Consider the following 22,661-nt stretch of genomic DNA (forward strand, 5'->3'; position numbering starts at 1 on the left):
GGCAAGTGTGGGGGTTATATCCAAGAAAACCTTAAGTGGTTCAGCCACTGCTCTCTCAATTATAGTGGACAGTAATTGGCTAGGTCATAGAATCACAGAGTTGGAAGGAAACTCCAGGGTCATCTAGTCTATCTAGTTACCCATGGCTGCAGTTGTAGCCCTAGTGGACAACCTCAAACAACAATTAGATCAAAGCGGTTCTGTGCTGTTTATTTTATTAGACCTACCAACATCATTTGATACAGGTGGCCATCTGGTCCTGGTCAACCACCTGGTCTCGCTAGGGGTACATGGTATTGCCTTAAATTGGTTCTTCTCATTCCTCTAGGGACGCTTCAGACAGTAGCTACCAGTGACCAGGCCTCCTCCTTGTGCATACTAGATTGTAGCGAAAGACTATAATTCTAGCAGGACTGCAATTACTGGTTGTTGATGAAATCCCATTATATACGGGGGACTCAGTAAAGAGCCTGGAGTGTGGCTTGATTCTGTTGGAAAAACAGGTTCCACAGTGGTGAGGTCAGCATTTTTCTTCCTACTCCAAGCCTGCCAACTGGCCTCCTATTTGGCCTGGCCTGATCTTGCCATAGTGGTCCATGCCAGTCACCTCCAGACTGGACTACTGTAATGCACTCTATGTAGGCAGCCCTTGGGGATACTTCAGAAGATTTAGAATGCAGCTGCTTGGCTTCTGACCAGCTAATCTTGGGCTATTTATATACAGCTAATCCTGAACAGCTGCCAATTTGTTTCTAGATGAGGTTCAAGGTGCTAGTTATAACCTTTAAGCCCTAGACAATCTGGGATCAACATACTTGAAGGGCCAGCTCTCCTAATATAACCACCACGCCGCCTACACACATCAGCATGCAATTTTCTGACAGTATCTAATCCCTGGGAAGTTCATTTCATGTCCACCAGGGCAAGGGTTTTTTCCAACATAGCCCCAGCCTGCTGGAATACTTTAACATACATGTCCTTTGGGACCTGTTAAGGTCCCATAGGTCACGCAATATGGAATTGTTCCGGTAGGCCTTTCATTAATCCTTCTGTTTTCAGCTGTTATTAATTTGCTAGACAGTTTCTCTTTTTAATATTTTCTAGGTACCAGGAGAATGTCCAGATTTTAACTGTATTAATGATGACACACAATTTTGTTCTGTTTTTTAAATGCTCTGGACCACCCCAAGGCCCGAGTTGTGGGAGAGGGTTGGGATATAAATCTCAAAATAAACCAAGTAAATAACAACTCTCTCTGCTCTAGTATGCTTAATTAAGCTATCACAAGGCCACTGATAGAGTTAAGTCATTTATCAAGGTCATTTCTCACAAAAATATTAGAAATCAGAGTGCAATTCCCTATGGCTGGTGTTGCACATAACAAATGGGAAGCTAGCAGGAGAAATCAGAGAAATAATGAATAGTGAAGCATAAAGAAAAGCATTTTACTATTAAGATCTAAATCTTCCAATCTTCTTCAGAGATACTGAAAAAAGGAAGGGCTCACCAAGCAAAAGAGGCGCAATGAAGAAAAAGGAGAAAAACAAAAGAAGATGACAAATAGGGCAGAAAACAAGAAGGAACAGATGGAGCTGGGAGAAGGGCAGAGAGAATAATAATGCCAATTCTGGCAGGAAACTCAGGGCTGATAGGTGAGGTGATTCAGTTCTTCCTGAAGGCATGGGAAAAAAAACTGAAAATAAAAACAAAGAAAGGAGGTCACGATTTTGGCAAAAGAACAGCTCCAGATGGTGTCAATTGTTTCTCTTACCTACCTATGGAACTGAAAATGTCCAGTAAAATACACATATTTCTCTATCTATTCTCATGCAATTTTAGTTCTATTCCTTGCCATCTGCATTTTTCATTTTATACTGACAAACTGCTGATTCTCCACATAGCACCCAGCCCTCTATTCATTAATTACATTTAATTCAAATGTAAAAATCTGGAATTTTATAGTTTAAAAATTATGCATACACCAAAAGTGCTAGATGGCAATGTTAAATACAGCAGTTTCTTAAAGATAATAAACATTACAATGATACAAACATTAAATGAAGCAAAAAAGTACAACTAGGAAGCATGCTCTTTCAGAATGTATGTGTATCCTGGTGTTTGAAGAAAGTACCATGCTGTTTTATAGTTTATAGTGGCAACATTTATTCAATCCCATTCATCTCCTGCTAGGACCAACTGTCACAATTCAATCAACTAATAGTGACACGTCAGAGCTATACTATATGTTGGCATTTGGGAAAGGTTGCACAGTTGTCTCAGATATCATGATTTAACTTTCTATCATACTGTTTTGGTCATGTTTAATCTATAGCAATCCTCAGTGGAATAATGACCTGGGGAGAAAAACTGAGAGGTTTTCTGCTTTTGCTACAGATAATTAATTAGAAATACAAAAAGGGAAAAAATAATTTTCATATTACATGGTTCAAGAATGGGCAGGGTTGTCAAACAGGAAGGCACTACTTCTTGGCATGTCTTGGCAAACCACACAACAAACCACACACAACTGGGACATTAAAAAAGTGTGATTGCCCTCCTCCAGCATACCTAAGAAAGGCAGAATTGGATATCATCATCCAGCGGGTCCAGGATGGGAAGGTTTCAACAGATGGGATGTCAAAAAACAGTGCATCATTGAGGACGCACAAAAGGTAGTTCAGTACTCTGTAGAACACTAACCTTCCAAATTCTGTGACTGCTGAATGATGAGCAAATTTCCAAGAAACACATGTAAATATTTCCAACTCCCTTCCTTACAAAGAGAGTCTATGGACGGGCAGCTCTTGAAGGTTGCAGTCATAGCCAAAATCCAGAAAAAGAAGTGGCTGTGACCTCTCCAGGAGTCTTAAGTCTATGCTTTACAGACAGGAACATTTATCCACCTATTTCTGGGGTATACAACATGTGGCACTACCCCAAAATAAATGTTTGAGTTGGACTTTGGACTAGGATGTAGGAGATCCTGGTTCAACACCACCCCTTCCATGAACAATTGTCAGGTGACCTTGGGCCAGCCATTCAGTCTAACCTATTTCACATGACACAATACATACAGTTCTGAGGTCAGTCCCTGTGCAGTCATGGTACCCAAGTGTGGGACTCACACAGACCACAAAGAAGATTATCAAATTCCTTTATACCTGTGTCACGCCTCACCTCCTTGGGTTGCCCTGTCCCGCTGGTTGCTGTATTCCTGCTCCCTGAGACCCCTTCCTGTAGGCAAGCGAGGGGACCTCAGACAAGGTGAGAGGCCAGGTTAAGTGTACCAAGCGCCTGTCTGCTGTCTCACTGGTGGCTTCCCTTCTCTCTGTGTTGTCAGCCAGGATCCAGTCTAGCATCACCATCTTCCTCATCGGTCCCCTCTGTTGCTGCCTTCCCTCCCTTTATACCTCCCTCGCCCCCTCTATCCTCACCTCCCTGCTTTCCCCTTTGCGCTGCCCCCCGCATAAGAGGGAAGGATGCTCAGGCTGAGGGTGGGCTCCTTCTGGATTTCTGTTGGGCCCAGCTTGTTGTGGTGTGGCAGTGTGGGGCGGTCCCGAAGCCAGTCAGCAGTGGCGCCGCAGCTCTGTGGGCCGCCTGAACTCGTGGCCTCGCCTGGCAGCCCAGAACCACTTGCCATGAGCACCCTGAGTTGTGGGGCTGCCCTGCCTCTTCTGCCGGCTGGGCCAGCTGACTGTTGAGTGCTGGGTCTTTGGGGGCAGGCACTTCGGGGGCAGGCACCGCGGGGTGAGGGATGAATCCCACCCGGGACTGGTCAAGACAACCTGTCAACCTCATTTCTTTCTTCCTTCTAAAAGTATTCCATCTCAAGTGCTCAGAATAACTGACTTAATATTTTGATCTAACAAAAGCAGTCTTGGTGTGAAATAAGTAGAAGTATTCCACAACTCATTTTGTTCTCATAAGAAAAACTAGCAAGCAGTATGCCATCTTTTTTGATCTTCCTTCCACAATTTGAAGAAAAATATGAATTGGCATACTGTGTAACTTTGCCAGACACAATGAGCCAGGGCTATATTGCATAGTGGTTAGAATTTCTAATTAGTATCTGAGGAGTTTGAAACACTGTGCTGCCACGGAAGCTTGCTGGGTGATCTTAGACCACTTATTCTCTCTTTCATCCTAACCTATCTCACTGTCGTTGTGAGGATGAAGTAAGCCATCAAGGTGTAAATGAAGTAAATAAAAAATAGAACTTTTTTTTCTTTCTTTCTGTCCCCTCCTGCCCCAAATATGAACACGTTACAGATTCTTCACTCTCTCACGTCTCTCTCCTCTGTAAATATTTACAAATAAGCCTAGAACCAGATTTCAGACTAGCAAGCCATATCCCTCATATAACATGGCAAGTTGTAAATCAGTGTTTTGCAATCTTTCCATCCACGAGGCTATCCTTTAAAACCTTCACTAACTGCCTGCTTTAAACCCAGCCCCCCCCTCCTTTTTTTGTTGCTCTTCTCCTTAATAAACTTACACAGGACTTTTGGCTCACTCGCTAAGGTACAAATATATCTAACATTCAATGTTTTCATGAGAGAAAGTCTCTTAGACATAATCTAGTGGAAAAAGTATATTAAACATACAGTACCTAAACTGATAGCTAAACGCATAGTGAAGGATAAAATTGTAGAAATAATAAATAACTACTGAACACTAATTAACAGACACACTTATGAAAAGGGCATCATTTGAACAGGGGACAAGATTCGGGTTGTTCATAGTAACAGTATGGTAAGTGTTCAGGTACTACTTCGGTGGTAGTCAGAAGATCAATTTTACCACTGAATTTTGATTAACCCAATCTATATGAAACAATTTAAGACTAAAATGCATAAGGATAATTGAAGTGGTTTACACCACAATTCTTATGCCACCTTTAATGGGAACCTATAGTCACAAATATGACTGAATTCACAGAGGAAAAAAACAAATGGATTACATAAGAGTTACTATACACCATTACAAAAACAGAATTACATTTCAAAAGCCGTTTGAAAGTCTAATGGCTGCTGAAAACTAATTTCCAGTTTGACTGTAGAGAACACATTGGGGTAGATACAAACTACATCCACAATTGTTATAAATTGGGGTGGGGGGAGAAAAATAGAGAATGACAGAATATATTACTAACTACTCCAGTTAAAATACATGTAACATTCATAGTCTATATTACAAGACTTCATGCTTCCATAAGTGTGCAAATGTATTCCTTGTTGGATGACCTTTAGGGCATGCTGCAGAGCTCTTCTATTCACACAGGCATTTACCAATCGGAATGGCAGTGCAGAGCTGAACGCCTCAGTTGATGAGTTTTCCAGACTGACATTTTAGTCGAGGACATAATAGTATGTTATGTTTTATACATGAACTTACAAGTGTCGATAGAACAGTTATTTAAATTAAAAGTATATTATGAGAAACATAAATGAGGGCAGAAACAAACCCCCAAGAATTACTGGATTAAAAAATTAAGAGTATGCAGCACAGCAGAGCAATATAATCATTTCACCAAGTTATATTTCATTAATGGGTGCACACTAGCAAGCCACATCCCTCATATAACATGGCAAGTTGTAAACCAGTGTTTTCCGATCTTTCCAACCACAGGGTTGACCAGTTCCCATCCTTGGATGGTGCTGTTTTAGTGCCAACCCAGCAGGTGAAGAGTTTGGGAATGATCCTGGATGCCTCACTTTCTATGGAGGCCCAGGTCACAGCGGGTGACAGATCTGTCTTCTACCATCTATGGTAGATCAGGCAGCTAGCACCATATCTATCCCCCCAAAACCTGGCTATTAGATCGATTGGTCTCCCCTACTGCACTATTTGCTGTACTGTCCTGCTACACTACCTTATTATATTGTCCTACTGGACTATTTGGTGCACTCAATATTTTTTTATCATTATGTTTTATCATTATGTTGTTGTGATTTTATTGTGATTTTATTATTTATGTTGTACGTTCTGAGCCCCTACGGGGGAATGGGTGGAATATAAATAAACAAATAATAATAAAAATAATACCTTCAATAACTGCCCGCTTTTAAACAGCCCCCCTTTTTTGCTGTTTTTCTCTTTAATAAACTTATGCAGGACTTTTGGCCCACTTGCTAAGGTATAAATATTCTGAGTCATTTCTGAGCTCTTCTCTGTTCTTTCTCATGAATCCAATCAGCTATGTATACCATTTCTTTGCATTATTGCATCTTTATTGACAATTGGGGAAAGGGAGGATTTTAAAAAGAGTGCCACTGGTGTGACCCACTGGAGATTTGCTGCGGTACAGCGGTTAGAACATCTGAGTGTGAGCAAAGAGAACTGGGTTTAACTCCCCACACAGCCCTAAAGCTCACTAACTTGGCACATATTCTCAGCACAATTTACCTCTCAAGATTGTTGTGAAAATCAAATAGAGGTGAACGGAACCATATATATCACCCTAACCACCTCAGAGGAAGTTTTGTTTTGTTTAATAACAGGCTATTTCAGATTGCTCTAATGCCGTTTTGAGTCATGACCCAATAGCTGGGAACCAATATTGTAAGGCATTTTTTTGAGAAGGCCAGTAGAGGGCAAACTCAAACAGGAGGTGAATCCCACAGGGAGTAGTAAGACAGTGTCACTTGAAAATTCTGTGTAGCAACTAATATATTTCAGGAGTTAAAATATTAAACAATACAAGTACACAAATTAGCCTCACTCATTTAAGAGAGCTGCCAACTTAGGCTTGCCAACAAGACATTTATTCCTATACAATTATGTCCATGTGCAAAACAATCCTTTAAAATTACCAAGGAGGTGGAGGCCACACAAAATGGCTCATCCTTGATTCAGTTCATTTCAGAACCTACAAAATAAGAACTAATAAATAATGAAGAGAGATCAGGTAGCAGAATTTGTAAACATAAAATAAAATTATGTGCTCTATACAAACATATTCATTGTGACCTTAACAACTGAAAGCATGTTGATGACAGTGAAGTGGCTGATGGGTATTTAGCCTTTCAGCACATTATCATATCAGCACAAGAGTCTAACTTGTTGGCCTTCACAAACTAAATTTAATGCTTATGTCCTTTCAAAATCCATGGAAGAAATAAGAAAGCAGAATATAGAGTTGTAAAAGTTGCAGTTGAAACTGGTCAACTAAGCCATTTCTATTTATTTAGATCTATAAATGCTACCAAAAATGTTGCCCCACAGTCCTCTTTAAACTAACTTGGCTGGAATTTCATGGCATATCTGTCACTGAGAACTACTGTTTGCATTTATTTCTTGTGAACAGAAAGTACTCATCCCCTTGGAACCCATTAAACAAAGGTCAATCAAAGTAGGAAAAAAATATCCTTCATGCAAGCCCCTCTGCTGCTAGCATCTGAGGCAAACCTGTCCCCAAAGCATATGCAATACATAGCTTCTTCTCTGGTGTATGTTGCCCAAGTTCATCTGTTGAATATAATTCCTTCATCCAACTAGGCATCTATTGTGCTTCTCTCTCTGTGGATCCTGATTAAACATAAATCAGGACCCATATCAATGTTCCTTACCACATTACCATATTCTCAAACACTTATAGCTGATCATTACAAGGAACTGAAAGCCCAAATTTGCATTTTCCTTTTATTAGAGTGTAAACTACCTTTAAGAATAGGAATCTGTGTCTTTCATTGGTACATAGTCTAAGGCTCTAGTTTGTCTTTTTAGTCATTGTCACAACTAATTTTTACAGTGTCATCAATACTACAACCTAAAATAATGCAAGGGAAAGAAGAATAAACAAAGACACAGATCAAATTTAGAGGGGTAAGACCACTCATTCCTGTGACTCTGACCAAGCAATTAAGCATTGGCACAAACCAGGAAAATGAAGGTTCATTGGAGGTTCAGAGTTTTCATGGACCTTGAATCTCCAACAAACTCCTCCACTGGATGAACCAGTTTGTGGTTTGTCTGGTTCAGATTTCGGTCACCTCAGGATTGAGCTCTGAAGGCATTTAAATGCCTTCGGAGCCCATTTCTGGGTTAGGTTGGCCTGGGAGTTCTGAAGCATTTATAGGTCCTATATGCCCTTATATGGGTAGGTTCAGCAGGCCTAAAAAAGCCTTCAGAGCTTGGGTTGGCCTGACCCAGAGGTGGGCTCCTATAGAAATCCTCCCTGAACCTCATGTACCTCCATAGAGGTTCAGGGAGGGTGGGAGGTACATTCCCCCAAACCTCTCATTTGGGAAGCACAAACTGGCCCAATTTGTGCTTGAAAGTGGTTCATGGTTTGATTCGTGCCCATCCCTACTAGCAATGTATTGCATACCAGAAAGGTATATATAAGAGATATCGTTTGGAGGATTTCCTAGTCTCTTGTGGGGGAGGGGAGACGGTGGAATACTCATATCGATCAAGGCCAACCACAGGGGGGAAATGAACAGTCCTCTAAATCAGGGGTGGCCAACGGTAGCTCTCCAGATGTTTTTTTTTTGCCTACAACTCCCATCAGCCCCAGCCAGCATGGCCAATGGCTGGGGCTGATGGGAGTTGTAGACAAAAAAAACATCTGGAGAGCTACTGTTGGCCACCCCTGCTCTAAATCAACACCAAGCTTATAGCCAGAGCCCATTCTCTGCAACAGATATGGCACTGCTGTCATTATCTACCAGCCAGGAATTGAATATCATCTGGTCAGGGAGGGGAAAATAATACTCACTACATGAAAAATAGATAAAAGAAAAACACAAAACGATAAGGATCAGTCAATATCTACTGTTCTGCCCAAAGTCAAAATGGTTTTGTGAATGCCCTATGTGACAAGAAATGAGAACAGCTGCTTCATCATAGCATCGTCCACACTGGAAATCACCTCTTAGGGTACACAAAACCTCTGAAAATCATTTAAGTATTCTGTGAACTTGAACCCTGGAGACAAAGAACAATTTGTATGTGGACACATCACAACACATTTATATGTGAACACATCACAAGGAATACATTATAACAAGAACACAATAAGATTTCTGTGTTAATTCCCATAAGCTTTATTGCTATATTTCTTTGCTTCAAAAGGATTAGTTAGTGTAGTATACAATACTGCAGTGTCTTCAAAGGCTTCAGATGGCAACTAAGCATCATACAGTGTAACTCAAAAATATGATGGCACTTCTCTGACATATGGTGGCATATTTGGAGTTACACTAGTGCCAAGCTACACTGCACCCTACCAGCACTGAGCCTGCCTAAGTCAGGAGTCAGATTAAAATGGGGCACTGTCAGAGGTATGCCATGGGCAAATTTGGGCTTAGTTTGGCTTCCAAAGCCTCTCTAGCCCCCGTCACGCCTGTGACATTACACCATCAACAACCCTGCTGGAAAATTTTCCATTGTAGGTGGAAAATATTCATTTCAAAATTTCTATGCTTATTCCAGGAAACTTGACTGAATCAATTTACAAAAATAAATCAATGAAAACATAACCTGGCATAAAAGTTAGCAGTTAAAAAACAGTACTAAGAAGCCAATCATAGTGTAAAAACAAGAGGAAACATGGAGCCGTTTAAATTCTCAGGCTAAATTTTAAAAGATTAGCCCCCTTAAATAAAAGCCTGGGTAAAAAGAAATATTTTCACCTGGCACCTAGAACAGAGCAAGGAAGTGCGTGAGCCTCAAGGGGAAGGGCATTCCACAGGCAATGCTGAATCATGTGCTCATGATTGACAGCACAGAGCCTCAGCAGTGCCTAGGACTCTATCCAGACTGCTTCAGTGATTAAACAAGGAGCTTCGAGTATGTTATACCTATGCCTTTTCACTACACTGTATCTTTTTCTGTATTCTGGCCAGCATGGCTGGTGTTAACAGCAGAGCTTCTGGGTGATGCCTAATGCTCTACTATGCTATATCTTGTTCTGGTAAACCCAGCTGGAAAGTGGTTGGTGTGGGTTCTAGCACGGCCTCTCCCAGGCCAAATGGTGAGCTTTGCTTTCTTGCTAGAATTGTCCTATGCCCTCAATTTGCCTCTTGGATGTCTTTTCCAGTGACCTATTGAAGGTTTCACAGATATACTGTGACTATGCAGTTGTGTGCTCCTTTGCTGTTCTGGCAAAAGGCTGGTCCCTCCGTAATAATTGTATCTCTGCTCTCCTCCAGACCTGCAAGAAGGGGTGTCTTTGCTACACTATGCCATATTTGGTTGTTGTCAGGAGTATTGGTATAGAGACTGGTGCAGTTCCCTTGGTATAAGCTCTTTTGTTAACTTTTCTCTCTTCTGCTGAGAGAGCAGAGGATATCAACTAATGACGCTGGCAATGTACCACGGCAATCAATAGTGTGTCAAACTCCTGAAAACAACCACACTTGCTTACACAGGAACAAGCATAAAAAAGGCAACATAATTATTCAGAAAGAAAATATAAAAGATCACAGAAATAATTCAAATGCAAACTCCAATTTTAGGTAAGGCAAACAAACACTAATGGTGATTAGGGGTGTGCACAAAAAATAAATCAGTATTTTTCAGGTTTAAGTCTACTGAACCTGAAAAATACCAATATTTCTGGATATTCCCAAATCTCAATATCAGTATGATATTGGGATCTGGGAAATAATTGGGATGGCCAAATTTATGGGCTTGGCATTTAAAGGGACAGTCCCTTCAAATGTGTTTTACAAGCCTTCTGGGTTCACTCATACTCCAACATGCAAAACACATTTAAAGCCAATCTAAACACAACTTTGAAGGGCGATTACAGGGGCACCCTGGGAGGTCCATTGCCAATATAATGCCTCTAGCTTGCAAGGGGTCCAACCCTAGGGTGTATCTCCCCCAAAGCCAATGTGCACACAACTGGAGGGATGGTCCCGTCAAATGCATTTTGCAAGCTCTTGCATGAACGAACCCAGAAGGATGAAGCTTCTGAGTTCACTTGTGCCGTGGCTTACAAAATGCATTTAAAAGGACATTCCCTTTAAATGTGTTATGCTTCTCCTATGCACGGTTTAAACTGCAGACCAGGAGAAGCTGCTGGGGAGGGACGGTGGCTCAGTGGTAGAGCATCTGCTTGGGAAGCAGAAGGTCCCAGGTTCAATCCCTGGCATCTCCAAAAAAGGGTCCAGGCAAATAGGTGTGAAAAACCTCAGCTTGAGACCCTGGAGAGCCGCTGCCAGTCTGAGAAGACAATACTGACTTTGATGGACCAAGGGTCTGATTCAATATAAGGCAGCTTCATATGTTCAATATGATATTGCTGTGCCAAGCCATATAAAAGCTGAATAATATCAGCTTTTATGTAAGGCCTGCAGGTAAGATCAGGCCTGTGAGCAACTCAATGTCAGCTGCTTCCTTCTCCCTCTCTTGTTTCCTTCTACATCACAGCTTGCATTGCCAGGCTTGCTCAATCACACAAGAGCTACAGAGCAAAGTCTATTTTCTCCATTTCTTCCCTTGGGGAGGAAGGGGGGAGGGAGATCTTGCTTTGCCAGGCTTTCTCAATTGCATAGCAGAGATACTGAGAACTTCCTTTGCTCAGTTTCTTTAAACACATAGGAGATACACAAAGCACCTTTAAGGCCAACGAAGTTTTATTCAAGGTATGTGCTTTTTGCCTTGCTACACACACACAGGAACAGGGAGGGGGGAAAGAGAGAGAGAGAGAGAGATCGTTATGCCAGAGCTCTCCTGGATGCAACTGGATTTACCTCCCACTTTTCACTGTATTCATGCCTTCATGATCCAGTCTTTCTCAACAGAAAAAGCAAAGTGAACTATTTAGATGAGAGATAAAAACAAGCTAGTAAGGGGGATGAGGCTAAGAACGTGTGTCCCACCTTGTTCACCCAGCACATTTCCTCTGTAGATTAAAGATTTTGAACCTAGGCTTCCCAGTTAAGTAGGCTGATACTAACCACTATACATTGCTGTCTCTGTATTCTTGCACTGCCTCATAGGAGTTGTAGTTATTTCTCTGGGGAAGGCTATAGTTTTGTAGACAAACACATAGCCCTCAGTCTGTGTCATGGTGCCTTCACATGTTCTTGACCAGCACACAAAGCAATTATGTACAAAAGCTTGCAATGCCCAGCCATTACATGTTTTCCTCTGGGTCTTAGGTTCACAGCATTGACCAGGAGATTTCTGTAATGAATGTCAATAAATCAAAACTAGGTTTACAACTTACAGATACACCCCTGATTGCTACTGCACATATATTGTCTCCAGATCCTGATGCAATACTTCAGAGCAAAAGACGTTAGTTATCAGAGATGGTTAAACAAAATTTTGCAAGAGCGCTAATCTTTTAAGCATGTTTTATTTTAAATTTTAAAAAATCTTTAATTGCGTTTATCTGTGTCCTCTATAAAGTTTATATCTCTGCTACCTGGCATTACGTTTTATGACACATATGGCCTGGCCCAACAAGGTCTCATTTATGTCAGATCTGGCCATCACAAATGAGTTCAACATCCCTGAATTAGAAAATCTGTTTCAACATAGGAAATACCCCAAAATACCAATAAGGTATTTTGGGGGTATTTATTTGGCTTGGTAAATACTGAGTGCACACTCCTATTAGTGACAGGAGAAACCACCAGAGAATTTGAGAAACCACCAGAGAATAAAATAACCAACAATATTTTAAAAACTGTGTTATTTTGTTGGTTGAAAACTATATACGAGATTTATCTGTCCTTAAATTAGAAAACAGAGTTGCACTTGCCTGTAATCATTGTTCATCAAGCGCTCTTCTGTGTGTGCACACAGTCCCACATGGGACTGCACAGAAATTATGAAAAACAGCCATTAAAAAAAAAACCCTGCCAAGTGCCCCTAAACTCTTTTAAATCTGAGTGACACAGCTACAATACATAACCTTTTTATTAATGTTGGTCTTTACTTTCTAATAGCACTTCTATTTGATAGGTATGGCAAGTTACATACTCTTGCTAATTTGCCTTTAGTATACATATGTATACACCTTCCAAATTCTGACACACTTGGAATCCTGTTATCTGAAGACTGCACAAATTCAAACTTGAGGACTAAAACTGACACCTACATTCAAATAATAATCTCAACTATTTCTCCCTCTAGAAGTTGAGACTCCACAGAGTGTGTAACAGGCATAACAAGTAAAAAGAAGTGAGGGAAGGGTTGTCTCTTCCTTAATTTTAGATTGTGGTGGAGAGGGATTTGGGCAGTTCCACATAGATCCTAAACCTTGAGCTTCAAATCCAAATTTTCAGATCCCAATTCTGCAATTCTTTTGCCATTACATTTTAAAGAATATGATATATTGCTGAGGGAAATATTCTACAATACTCTGTATTTCATTATAGTGATACCCCACAATGCTGAGCGAAAATTTAACTCGTGTGCCCAGTTCTCCTCCATTAGCCAAAAGCAGATCAGAGAAAAAAAAAGTTCCAGTCTTGCCAGTCACCTTATGCTTCCCAGAACTTGAGTAAGGCAAAGGGAGTGAAAACATATTTCATACTTTTTGAAGTAATTTTTTTTTTAAAAAAAACAGCAGCTGATTTTGATCATTTGGATATTGACTGTGAGAGAGACACAATACATTGTCATTAATGACACAACTGCAAGGATAGTTAGAGAGAATAGGAGAGAATGAAGTCAAGGGTGCTCTGCTTCTAAAGCTACCCCACAATCCAACAACCACTGTAGCTCTTCAATACTTTTGAACCTACCAGGAGTGGGGCGATCCTGGATTTGATCCTAAGTAATGCCCAAGATTTGGTGAGAGATGTAAAAGTGATCGCACCACTTGGGAGCAATGACGGTAATGTTATTGATTTCACCATTTGTATAAATAGAGAGTTGCTCCAAAAGACCAGCACAACCATGTTTAACTTTAAAAGGCGTAAATTCTCTGAGATGAGGAGGCATGTGAAGAGGAAACTGAAATAAAGGTAAATACAGTCAAAACCCTTGGGGAAACTTGGAGGCTATTTAAAACTACAATCCTAGAAGCTCAGATAAAATATATAACACAAGTTAGGAAAGGCACAAACAGGTATAAGAGAAGGCCTGCATGGTTAACAAAGTAATGGAAGCTGTAAAAGGTAAGAAGGACTCCTTTAAGCGGTGGAAAGCTAGCCCAAGTGAAATTAATAAAAGGGAATACAGGCTGTGGCAAATCAAATGCAAGACTGTGATCAGGCAAGCAAAAAGGGACTATAAGGAGCATATTGCAAAAAACATAAACACCAACAATAAAAATTTCTTCAAATATATTAGAAGCAGGAAACCAGCCAGGGAGGCAGTGGGGCCCTTGGATGACCAAGGGGTCAAAGGATTACTGAAGGAGGATAGGGACATGGCTGAGAAGTTGAATGCATTTTTTGCCTCCATCTTCACTGTGGAAGATGAGAAGTGTTTGCCTGCTCCAGAATCACTTATATAGAAAGGGGTGTTGAAAGACCTGAGTCAGATTGAGGTGACAAGAGAAGAGGTCCTAAAACTGATAGATGAATTAAAAACAAATAAGTCACCGGGTCCAGATGGCATACATCCAAGAGTTCTAAAAGAACTCAAAGTTGAACTTCTGAATCTTTTGACAAAAATATGTAATCTTTCATTGAAATCTGCCTCCGTTCCTAAGGACTGGAAGGTAGAAAACGTCACCCCCATCTTTAAAAAGGGTTCCAGAGGAGATCCGGGTAACTACAGGCCAGTCAGTCTGTCTTCAATACCGGGAAAGTTGGTAGAAACCATTATCAAGGACAGAATGAGTAGGCACATCGATGAACACGAGTTATTGAGGAAGTCTCAGCATGGGTTCTGTAAGGGAAGATCTTGCCTCACTAACCTGTTACATTTCTTTGAGGGGGTGGACAAAGGAGACCCGATAGATATTGTTTACCTTGACTTCCAGAAAGCTTTTGATAAAGTTCCTCATCAAAGGCTCCTTAGTAAGCTCGAGTGTCATGGAGTAAAAGGACAGGTCCTCTTGTAGATCAAAAACTGGCTAATTAATAGGAAGCAGAGAGTGAGTATAAATGGGCAGTCTTCGCAGTGGAGGACGGTAAGCAGTGGAGTGCCGCAGGGCTCAGTACTGAGTCCCATGCTCTTTAACTTGTTCATAAATGATTTGGAGTTGAGAGTAGGCAGTGAAGTGGCCAAGTTTGCAGATGACACTAAATTGTTCAGGGTGGTAAAAACCAGAGAGGATTGTGAGGAACTCCAAAGAGATCTGTTGAGGCTCCAAAGAGATCTGTTGAGTGGCCGTCAACGTGGCAGATGATGTTCAATGTGGCCAAGTGCAAAGTAATGCACATTGGGGCCAAGAATCCCAGCTACAAATACAAGTTGATAGGGTGTGAACTGGCAGAGACTGATCAAGAGAGAGATCTTGGGGTCGTGGTAGATAACTCACTGAAAATGTCAAGACAGTGTGCGATTGAATTGAAAACAAATCAGCCAGTATCATAATGCCCCTGTATAAATCGATGGTGCGGTCTCATTTGGAATACTGTGTGCAATTCTGGCCACCGCACCTCAAAAAGAATATTATAGCATTGGAAGTGCAGAAAAGGGCAACTAGAATGATCAAAGGTTTGGAACACTTTCCCTATGAAGAAAGGTTAAAACGCTTGAGGCTCTTTGGCTTGGAGAAATGTCGACTGTGGGGTGACATGATAGAGGTTTACAAGATTATGCATGGGATGGAGAAGGTAGAGAAATAAGTACTTTTCTCCCTTTCTCACAATACAAGAACTTGCTGAGCAGTTGGGTTAGAATGGATAAAAGGAGGTACTTCTTCACCCAAAGGGTGATTAACATGTGGAATTCACTGCCACAGGAGGTGGTGGTGGCTACAAGCATAGCCAGCTTCAAGAGGGGGTTATATATATATATATATATATATATATATATATATATATATATATATATATATATATATATATATATATATATATATATATATATATATATATATATATATATATATATAAAAATTGGCCACTGTGTGATACAGAGTGTTGGACTGGATGGGCCATTGGCCTGATCCAACATGGCTTCTCTTATGTTCTTATGAGCAGTCTCAGCCATATCTGCGTCCACAACCGTTTGAGTTTACCACAGAACAAACTGAATTCAGTTCAATGATGAAATAAGATTGTTTAGTTTCAGCATCACGGTAAACAGCAAGCCATATACCTTTGTGAAGGCTGGTGCCAAGATAAACCTCAACCATGATTAAGTTCAACATGGAGAATGCATGACACAGTTTAGCTAAGGAACAGGCCTTTTCTTGTTTCCTGCTCTTCTACAAATAACATTTTTAAAACTCTCCAAAATAAACGTATTTAACGCTGTGCTCATTTATTTAAAAATCTCAATTAAGAATAGAACAAAAAGAACTTGTATTTACATACATGGTTTTAGTTGCAAAGAAACACTAAAAGAGGTGGAAGTCATGTATAAAATCAGCAACTACTGGGTTAAATGATCAAAAACATATTTACCTTTTTTGCTGCGTGGATGTCAAAAAATGGTTTGTTACGGACACTGAAAGGCTCTTGTGCTTTATCAATTTGGCCAGTCTTCATTTTGTCCTGACGTGGAAGAATAATTTCTCTTTCTATACACGATAGACGAATATTAAAATCACATTCACCAACTGGTTGTCCCTGGCAAGTTAAAAATGTTAAAAAATAAATATATATTAAAATACATTAAAAGTTAAAAATATTAAAATTCCATGAGTACCCAATTTAGTTAGCATGAACCTTTATAAAATCTAGATAACATTTTTAATTTTTAATTGTAAACTGCCTCAAGTAGAACTCTAGATACAAAAATATTCTAAATAGATAAACATAGTAACATTTCACTGGACAGTGCTCTAAAACTAAGCAACTCTTTAATATTAACATTTCCAATTTATTAGAAGAAAAATGGTAAGCAAACAAATGTCAGAAAGGGAATCTATTACTTTTTTTGCTGTAAATCAAGGGAGTACAACATAATTCTGAGCTTCATGTCCATATGCTTCTGTAAATTGAAGCAGCTATACCATCTCAATTATAAAATGCATTTCTGTAAAAACAAAGTTAAATTTTCTCTCTACTCCAAAAATAAGCTCATGTTACTCTGTACTGAAAGTGTGCATCTGTATCCCTCAGTGACACCCTTCTTTATATTCTTCCCCATGAGTAGGAACCTGTAAATCCCACATTAGTCCTTTTTTGTATGAATTCCTTTCTCACCCTCTTCTCTGTACCACCATTATATTCCAATTTTTCCTTTTTCTAGTTCAGCAGGTTGTGCTACATTCCCATCTGTTTTCTCTTTTTTCTAACCCTCTTTCTGCCTCCACCGATTCTACACTTCCGCTATATGAAGGCAACGGCCTACAATGTTTTCAGTTACCCAGCAGTTCACAAACTGAAGGAATCTAGGGAGTGGAGAAGAAAAGTGAAAGGACAATAAAAAATGGATAGCTCCAATCGCCTTGATGAGGACAGGAAATAGCTAGAGGAGGGACTGTGTGCCTTGTATTGCATGGGCCTGCTTTAAGGGAATGATACAAACATGGGTCTTCATTCTACTTCTCCATTCAACTACCTGCCAAGAAATTTAGCCAGCAACATTGCAACCCAAATAACTACCTCCTAAAAGTTACACCCTCTTTTGGTCCTAAAGAACTCATTCTTCCCCCCTTTTACATTAGCTCCACCTTATTTGTTTGCACCTTTTGAACAAGCCACCCTTGCATTTCAATCCCATTCTGCTGATACCTAGACTGATCCCTCTGCATATACTGAAAAAGCATCAATATGTGAATATATGACTTTAGTGTCATTTTACATCTTAACACATTACCTTGATCAATGTGGGAAAGTGATCTTTTTGCTCTCCTAAACTGTTCTCCTGAACTCATAAAGGACAAACTAAATACACAGAACCTTATTCAGGAACCAATAGAACTAACCCAATAAATTTTGTTTAGTATTTGAATTAATTGTTTAGTATCTGCCTTTTTATTTTACCACTAATAACACAACAAAGTAAATATATTCAGGTGGGGTAGCCATGCTGGTCTGAGTCCAGTGGTACCTTTAAGACCAACAAAGTTTAATTCTGAGTTTAAGCTTTTGTGTGCATCCACACAAAAGCTTATAAACAGAATTAAACTTTGTTGGTTTTAAGGGTGTCACTGGACTCAAACTTTGTTCTATAACTAAGTAAATTCAGTGCTACAAATGATGTCTCAAGCCTACTTTTCTGACAAAAGCCAGAGATATACACATAAAATAGACATGCTAGCATTTCTGTGGCCAAAAAAAGTTAAGTCTGCAAAAATATATAAACAGGAACATACAAGCTGAATCCATTCTTTTTAGTCATGGGATATCATAAAAACTAGAGGTCATATGAATGAAACTGTTCCTTATAAAAAAAAAAATTCCTTCTACGTAAAAAGCTGGAAGTCAGGAAAAGGGTTTCTACTTCTTCCTAACATCTAGCTTAGAAAGAGAATACCTAGACTTGTCCCAACTAATAGCTAGCCGCAGCTTAGAGACTGGAGAGGTAATGGTGGGTCTGTAAAAGGTGCCATGAAGGGACCACTATCAGCCAATTATCCAAGCAAAGAAATATAGTGTCCCTTGGATCTCAAAGAGGCTGCCAACACAGCCACATATTTAGTAAATGCTTTAGATACTGTGGCAAGGCCAAAGGACAGAACCCTATATGGAAAGTATTGGCTTTTAAACTGGAAATGGAGATATCTCCTATATTCAGGATATGTGGCAACATGAAAATAGACATCTTTTAAATTCAGAGATGCAAACCAGTGATTAACGTCAACATTTAAAACTAACAATAATGTAACAATACAAAACTTTCTACTGTGTAAATATTTGTTTTACAAAGGAATAAAGAGCCTCTCATGAGATCCATATAAGGTTCAAATACTTCATTAGCAACTAGGTCCATGACTGCTTGAGACATTAAAGACAGGTTAAACTTGGAACATTAAGTGGTAGGCCCAAGGGAGGTCTTTTGTGAAACTCAATTCTATATCTATCTCAAAAAATCAATAGGACCCAGGAGTCAGAAGTAATCTCTTCCCAAGCAGAAATCAAGGGAGAGAGCCTGTCAGCAAAATACATAGGTATGGACTGCTGGTGGTCATACAGTCAGAACAGGGCCTTAGAAGAGTATTGCTGTTCCTTAGGAGATTGTGAGTGAGACTACTTTTTCCAGGGCCTTATACCACTATGATCAGTGGTGCTGATAAGGGCTGGTTGGAGGATAAAATCACAAGAAGCTTCCAGAAGCTCACTGAAACTGAGGCCTTGGTTGAGAACACCGCTTGAAAGGCAAAGAAGTGGAACTGGTAACCCCCAAGGATTTAGCTGTTTGTTTATTCTGTTTAATTTGAGTGAAGATATAATCAGTTATAGAGAAGAGGGAATCACACTTGAAAGGCAAGTCTTCAGATTTAACACTCATTTCTGGGGACAGAGCAATAGCCTTTCATCACGCAAAGCAACGCAAGGTAATAACTAAAGCCAGGGAGCAGACTGAACTGTCTATAGCATGTTTCCTCACATTCATTCACTGCTTGGATAATTTCATCACTTCAGCCTGAAGGAGGTCATGTGCTCCCATAAGAACAGTTGGTAACTGGCCATTATGGCTTAGTAGTTCACAATGCACAAATTCAGAGAACCTGCAGAGTATAACTTGTGCCCAATGTAGTCCCATCCTCCTGCCACCTTTGTCAGCTGGGGCAGAGTGAGTACTCTGTTTATGTTGTGCCTGGGCCTCTTCCACGAACAGAGATACAGAAGGGTACGTAAAGAGAAAAATACAATTATCCTGTTCCATTTTGTACATATTTTCTATTTTGCGCAATATTGCAGGTAATGAAGGAAGTTACTCCCAAAGGCCAGAGGCAACATCCAGAAAGTCTTCCAATGTTGGGAAGGCTGTAGTCACTGGGAAGGCTGTAGTCACTGGGAAGGCTTCCAATGTTGGGAAGGCTGTAGTGCACTTAAGTTTGGTATTTAGGCTTTGGACTTGACAAAAAAAAATATCCATTTGGAGTGATTTAGCCATCCTTAGCAGCTATTCTAATTATAATCTCCAATTCTCATTAGATGAATTGGGAGCCTTGTCCCCAGCTGCCTAACTTGGGGAAGAATTCATGAACAACTCAGAGCCACCCTCCAATCTGCAGCCATCTTCCTTCTCTGAATCTATAGGATAAAGTTCTGAATACGGGCCCATTGGAATGGATGGCTGTGCTGATGGAACTGAGCTGGAAACAACATTGTGGGATAGACAGGAAGAGGGAAAGACAGAGAAGCAGACACTGGAACCATCCATGGTGCCATAAATGGTGCGTTCTGGTAACCAATGTTCCCTCTAAGCTGCAGAGTCTTGTGAGCAAAAATTCTAAACTTTGCGAGCTACTGGCATTAAAGTTGTGAGCTACTGCATAAATTAGTGTGTTCTTGGGTCATCCTTCCTGAGCTAAGACAAAAATGTGTGAGCTGGAGGCTAAAATTCTGTGAGCTAGCTCATGGTAACTCAGCTTAGAGGGAACGCTGCTGGTAACAGCCCCACAACCCAAGTTGTGGCACAACCCAAGACATCACGCACTGCGCTTGCACTGGAACCAAGTTAGATACTGCGATGAGGACAAAACCTCTCCTTGGAAGGAACTAAGCAAAGTGGCAGTTCCATAAACAATTTTACTTCCAACATCAAGTTGCTTGGATCCACTAGGTGTGGAAATAGAGTATGCAAAATTGTGAAATATTCCTCCTTTACCAGTATTGGTTCCAACACCTCAGTCAATGGAATCAAGGAGCATTTCTTGGAATACTTCTTGCAAAGAAGCAGCTGACTTGTTAGAGTCTTTCAACTTAGTCTTTGCCTTCTTAGGTGGTGGTTCTGATGCACTCCAGTGTGGAACTGAGACCTTCTATGCAGATCCAGCACTGGAACCAACTGAATGGAGCATGCCAAATCTTTTCTGGAACCAAGCTCACATGCATCAGGATGATTTGATGCCAGCTGATTGGAGCTGGAAAGGGGGCATTTCCACAGTGCTGCTGTGAGATGGGAAGTCCTATCACTCCTTGCTTTTGGAGTAAATGGCTGATAATGTCAGCATGAACTCACATTATGAGATTCCGCCCCCCCCCCCCCCCCCCAGGCAGATGAAGCATTTGGAGTGAAGAAAAAAGGACGCAGGTGACTGCTGCCCAGCCAACTCCCTCTGAAGTGGAAGAGAGGGCTGGGCAAGGGACAGGGATGGATTGGCGCAAGTGGGGAGGGGGTGCCTGCCCCTGCGGTGAGGTGGCACCTCAGGCGGCCGCCTACCACACGCTGGCCCTGGGGTCACCGCAACTCAGCTGCGACTGGCCAGCAGAAAGTACTTTAAGGGTTTTTCTGTAGAAGTGTGTGGTCATGAAAGGATTCTGCTTTTCTAATGAGAAGGAAAGGGAAAATGGAAATATGTAAGAGTCTAGGAGCACCTTAAAGATTAACAAAATCTTTAAGGTGCTACTGGACTGTTACTCTTTTCTACTGCTACAGACATGGTTATCCAGTGGCAATACATTCTGTTTGTGGCACATCCTATTTCAGATGCCAGCAAAACCCAGCCAAAAAACTCAAAGACCTTAGCAAGTCAGATAGAGAAGATTGCATAAGAAGTGAAAGGTCCTAGGCAGAAAAGGATTAGACCACCATAAGCAAATATGCAGCAGTTGAAGCCAAAACTTGAATAAATAAGGTGGAAAAGAACGTGAAGAACAGCTAGTGCCAGAGATAAAGCACCGTGGAACTCGAAGAGGGAATGGGAAATATGAACAAGGTGAAGGTCGGGAAGAGACTTTTAAATATTAAATCAAAAAGTGAAAAGAAAATACAAGGAAACTGTGGAGTATCAGTAAAGGTCACAAAGAAAAAAATTAAACGGAAAATGTTTTTATACTTCCTCACAGACTTTGAAATCTCGCCTACATATTCCAAACATGGCTTGCCTATCACTTTGGGGAGACCTGATAATAAGTCAGTTCTGAAAGCAATTTCACAATGTAGCAAGTTTGAGAAACTTCTGAAAGTCAGACAAGGAATGAGAAGCAATCTACACAGTACATACTCAGCATTTTCATAGCATGTGATGGCATTTTAAACATTAATAACATTCACAGATTTCTTAAAAACTATTTGCACCTTTCCCACCTTTTCAACCCTATATCCCTGTAGCAGTGAGAGTACGGGAATTGCTAGCTTGCCTGCAATATGTTTAGTTCATATTTTTCTACCTTTCTGAATTACAACAAATAAAATAAGGATATAAATATATGTGGTATAAATATACAGAAAAGGTGAGTACCACCCACAGCAAGTCCCTAGAACATTCTCTAGAAACTAATTCTGCCTCCTTCCCCACACATTTTTGTCTTAGCACAGGAAAAGGGGCCCCAGAGCACAATAATTTATGCAGTAGCTCACAATTTTAATGCCAGTAACTCACTACTTTAAAACCAGTAGCTCACAAAACAGAATTTTTGCTCACAAGTCTCTGAAATTTAGAGGGAACATTGCTGGCCACTGTGAGAGAAAGGATGCTGGACTAGATGGACTACTGTTTTGATCCAGCAGGATTC

The 22,661-nt window shown here is 40.5% G+C and overlaps 1 protein-coding gene across 3 annotated transcripts in view; it reads right to left on the minus strand.

Moving 5' to 3' along the window:
• RNGTT (RNA guanylyltransferase and 5'-phosphatase) overlaps positions 1–22,661 on the minus strand; it is a 232,083-nt gene that overhangs the window by 98,080 nt on the left and 111,342 nt on the right. For all 3 annotated transcript variants that reach the window (XR_009555318.1, XM_060236951.1, XM_060236959.1), the window contains one exon: positions 16,491–16,655. Coding sequence is in view for 2 of the 3 variants with exons in the window: in XM_060236951.1 (XP_060092934.1) it covers positions 16,491–16,655 (165 nt within the window). In the remaining variant the exon portion in view is untranslated. The remainder of the gene's footprint in view (positions 1–16,490; positions 16,656–22,661) is intronic.

This window comes from Heteronotia binoei, chromosome 1 (assembly GCF_032191835.1).
Source record: "Heteronotia binoei isolate CCM8104 ecotype False Entrance Well chromosome 1, APGP_CSIRO_Hbin_v1, whole genome shotgun sequence".
In the NCBI taxonomy this organism is placed as follows: Eukaryota; Metazoa; Chordata; class Lepidosauria; order Squamata; family Gekkonidae; genus Heteronotia; species Heteronotia binoei.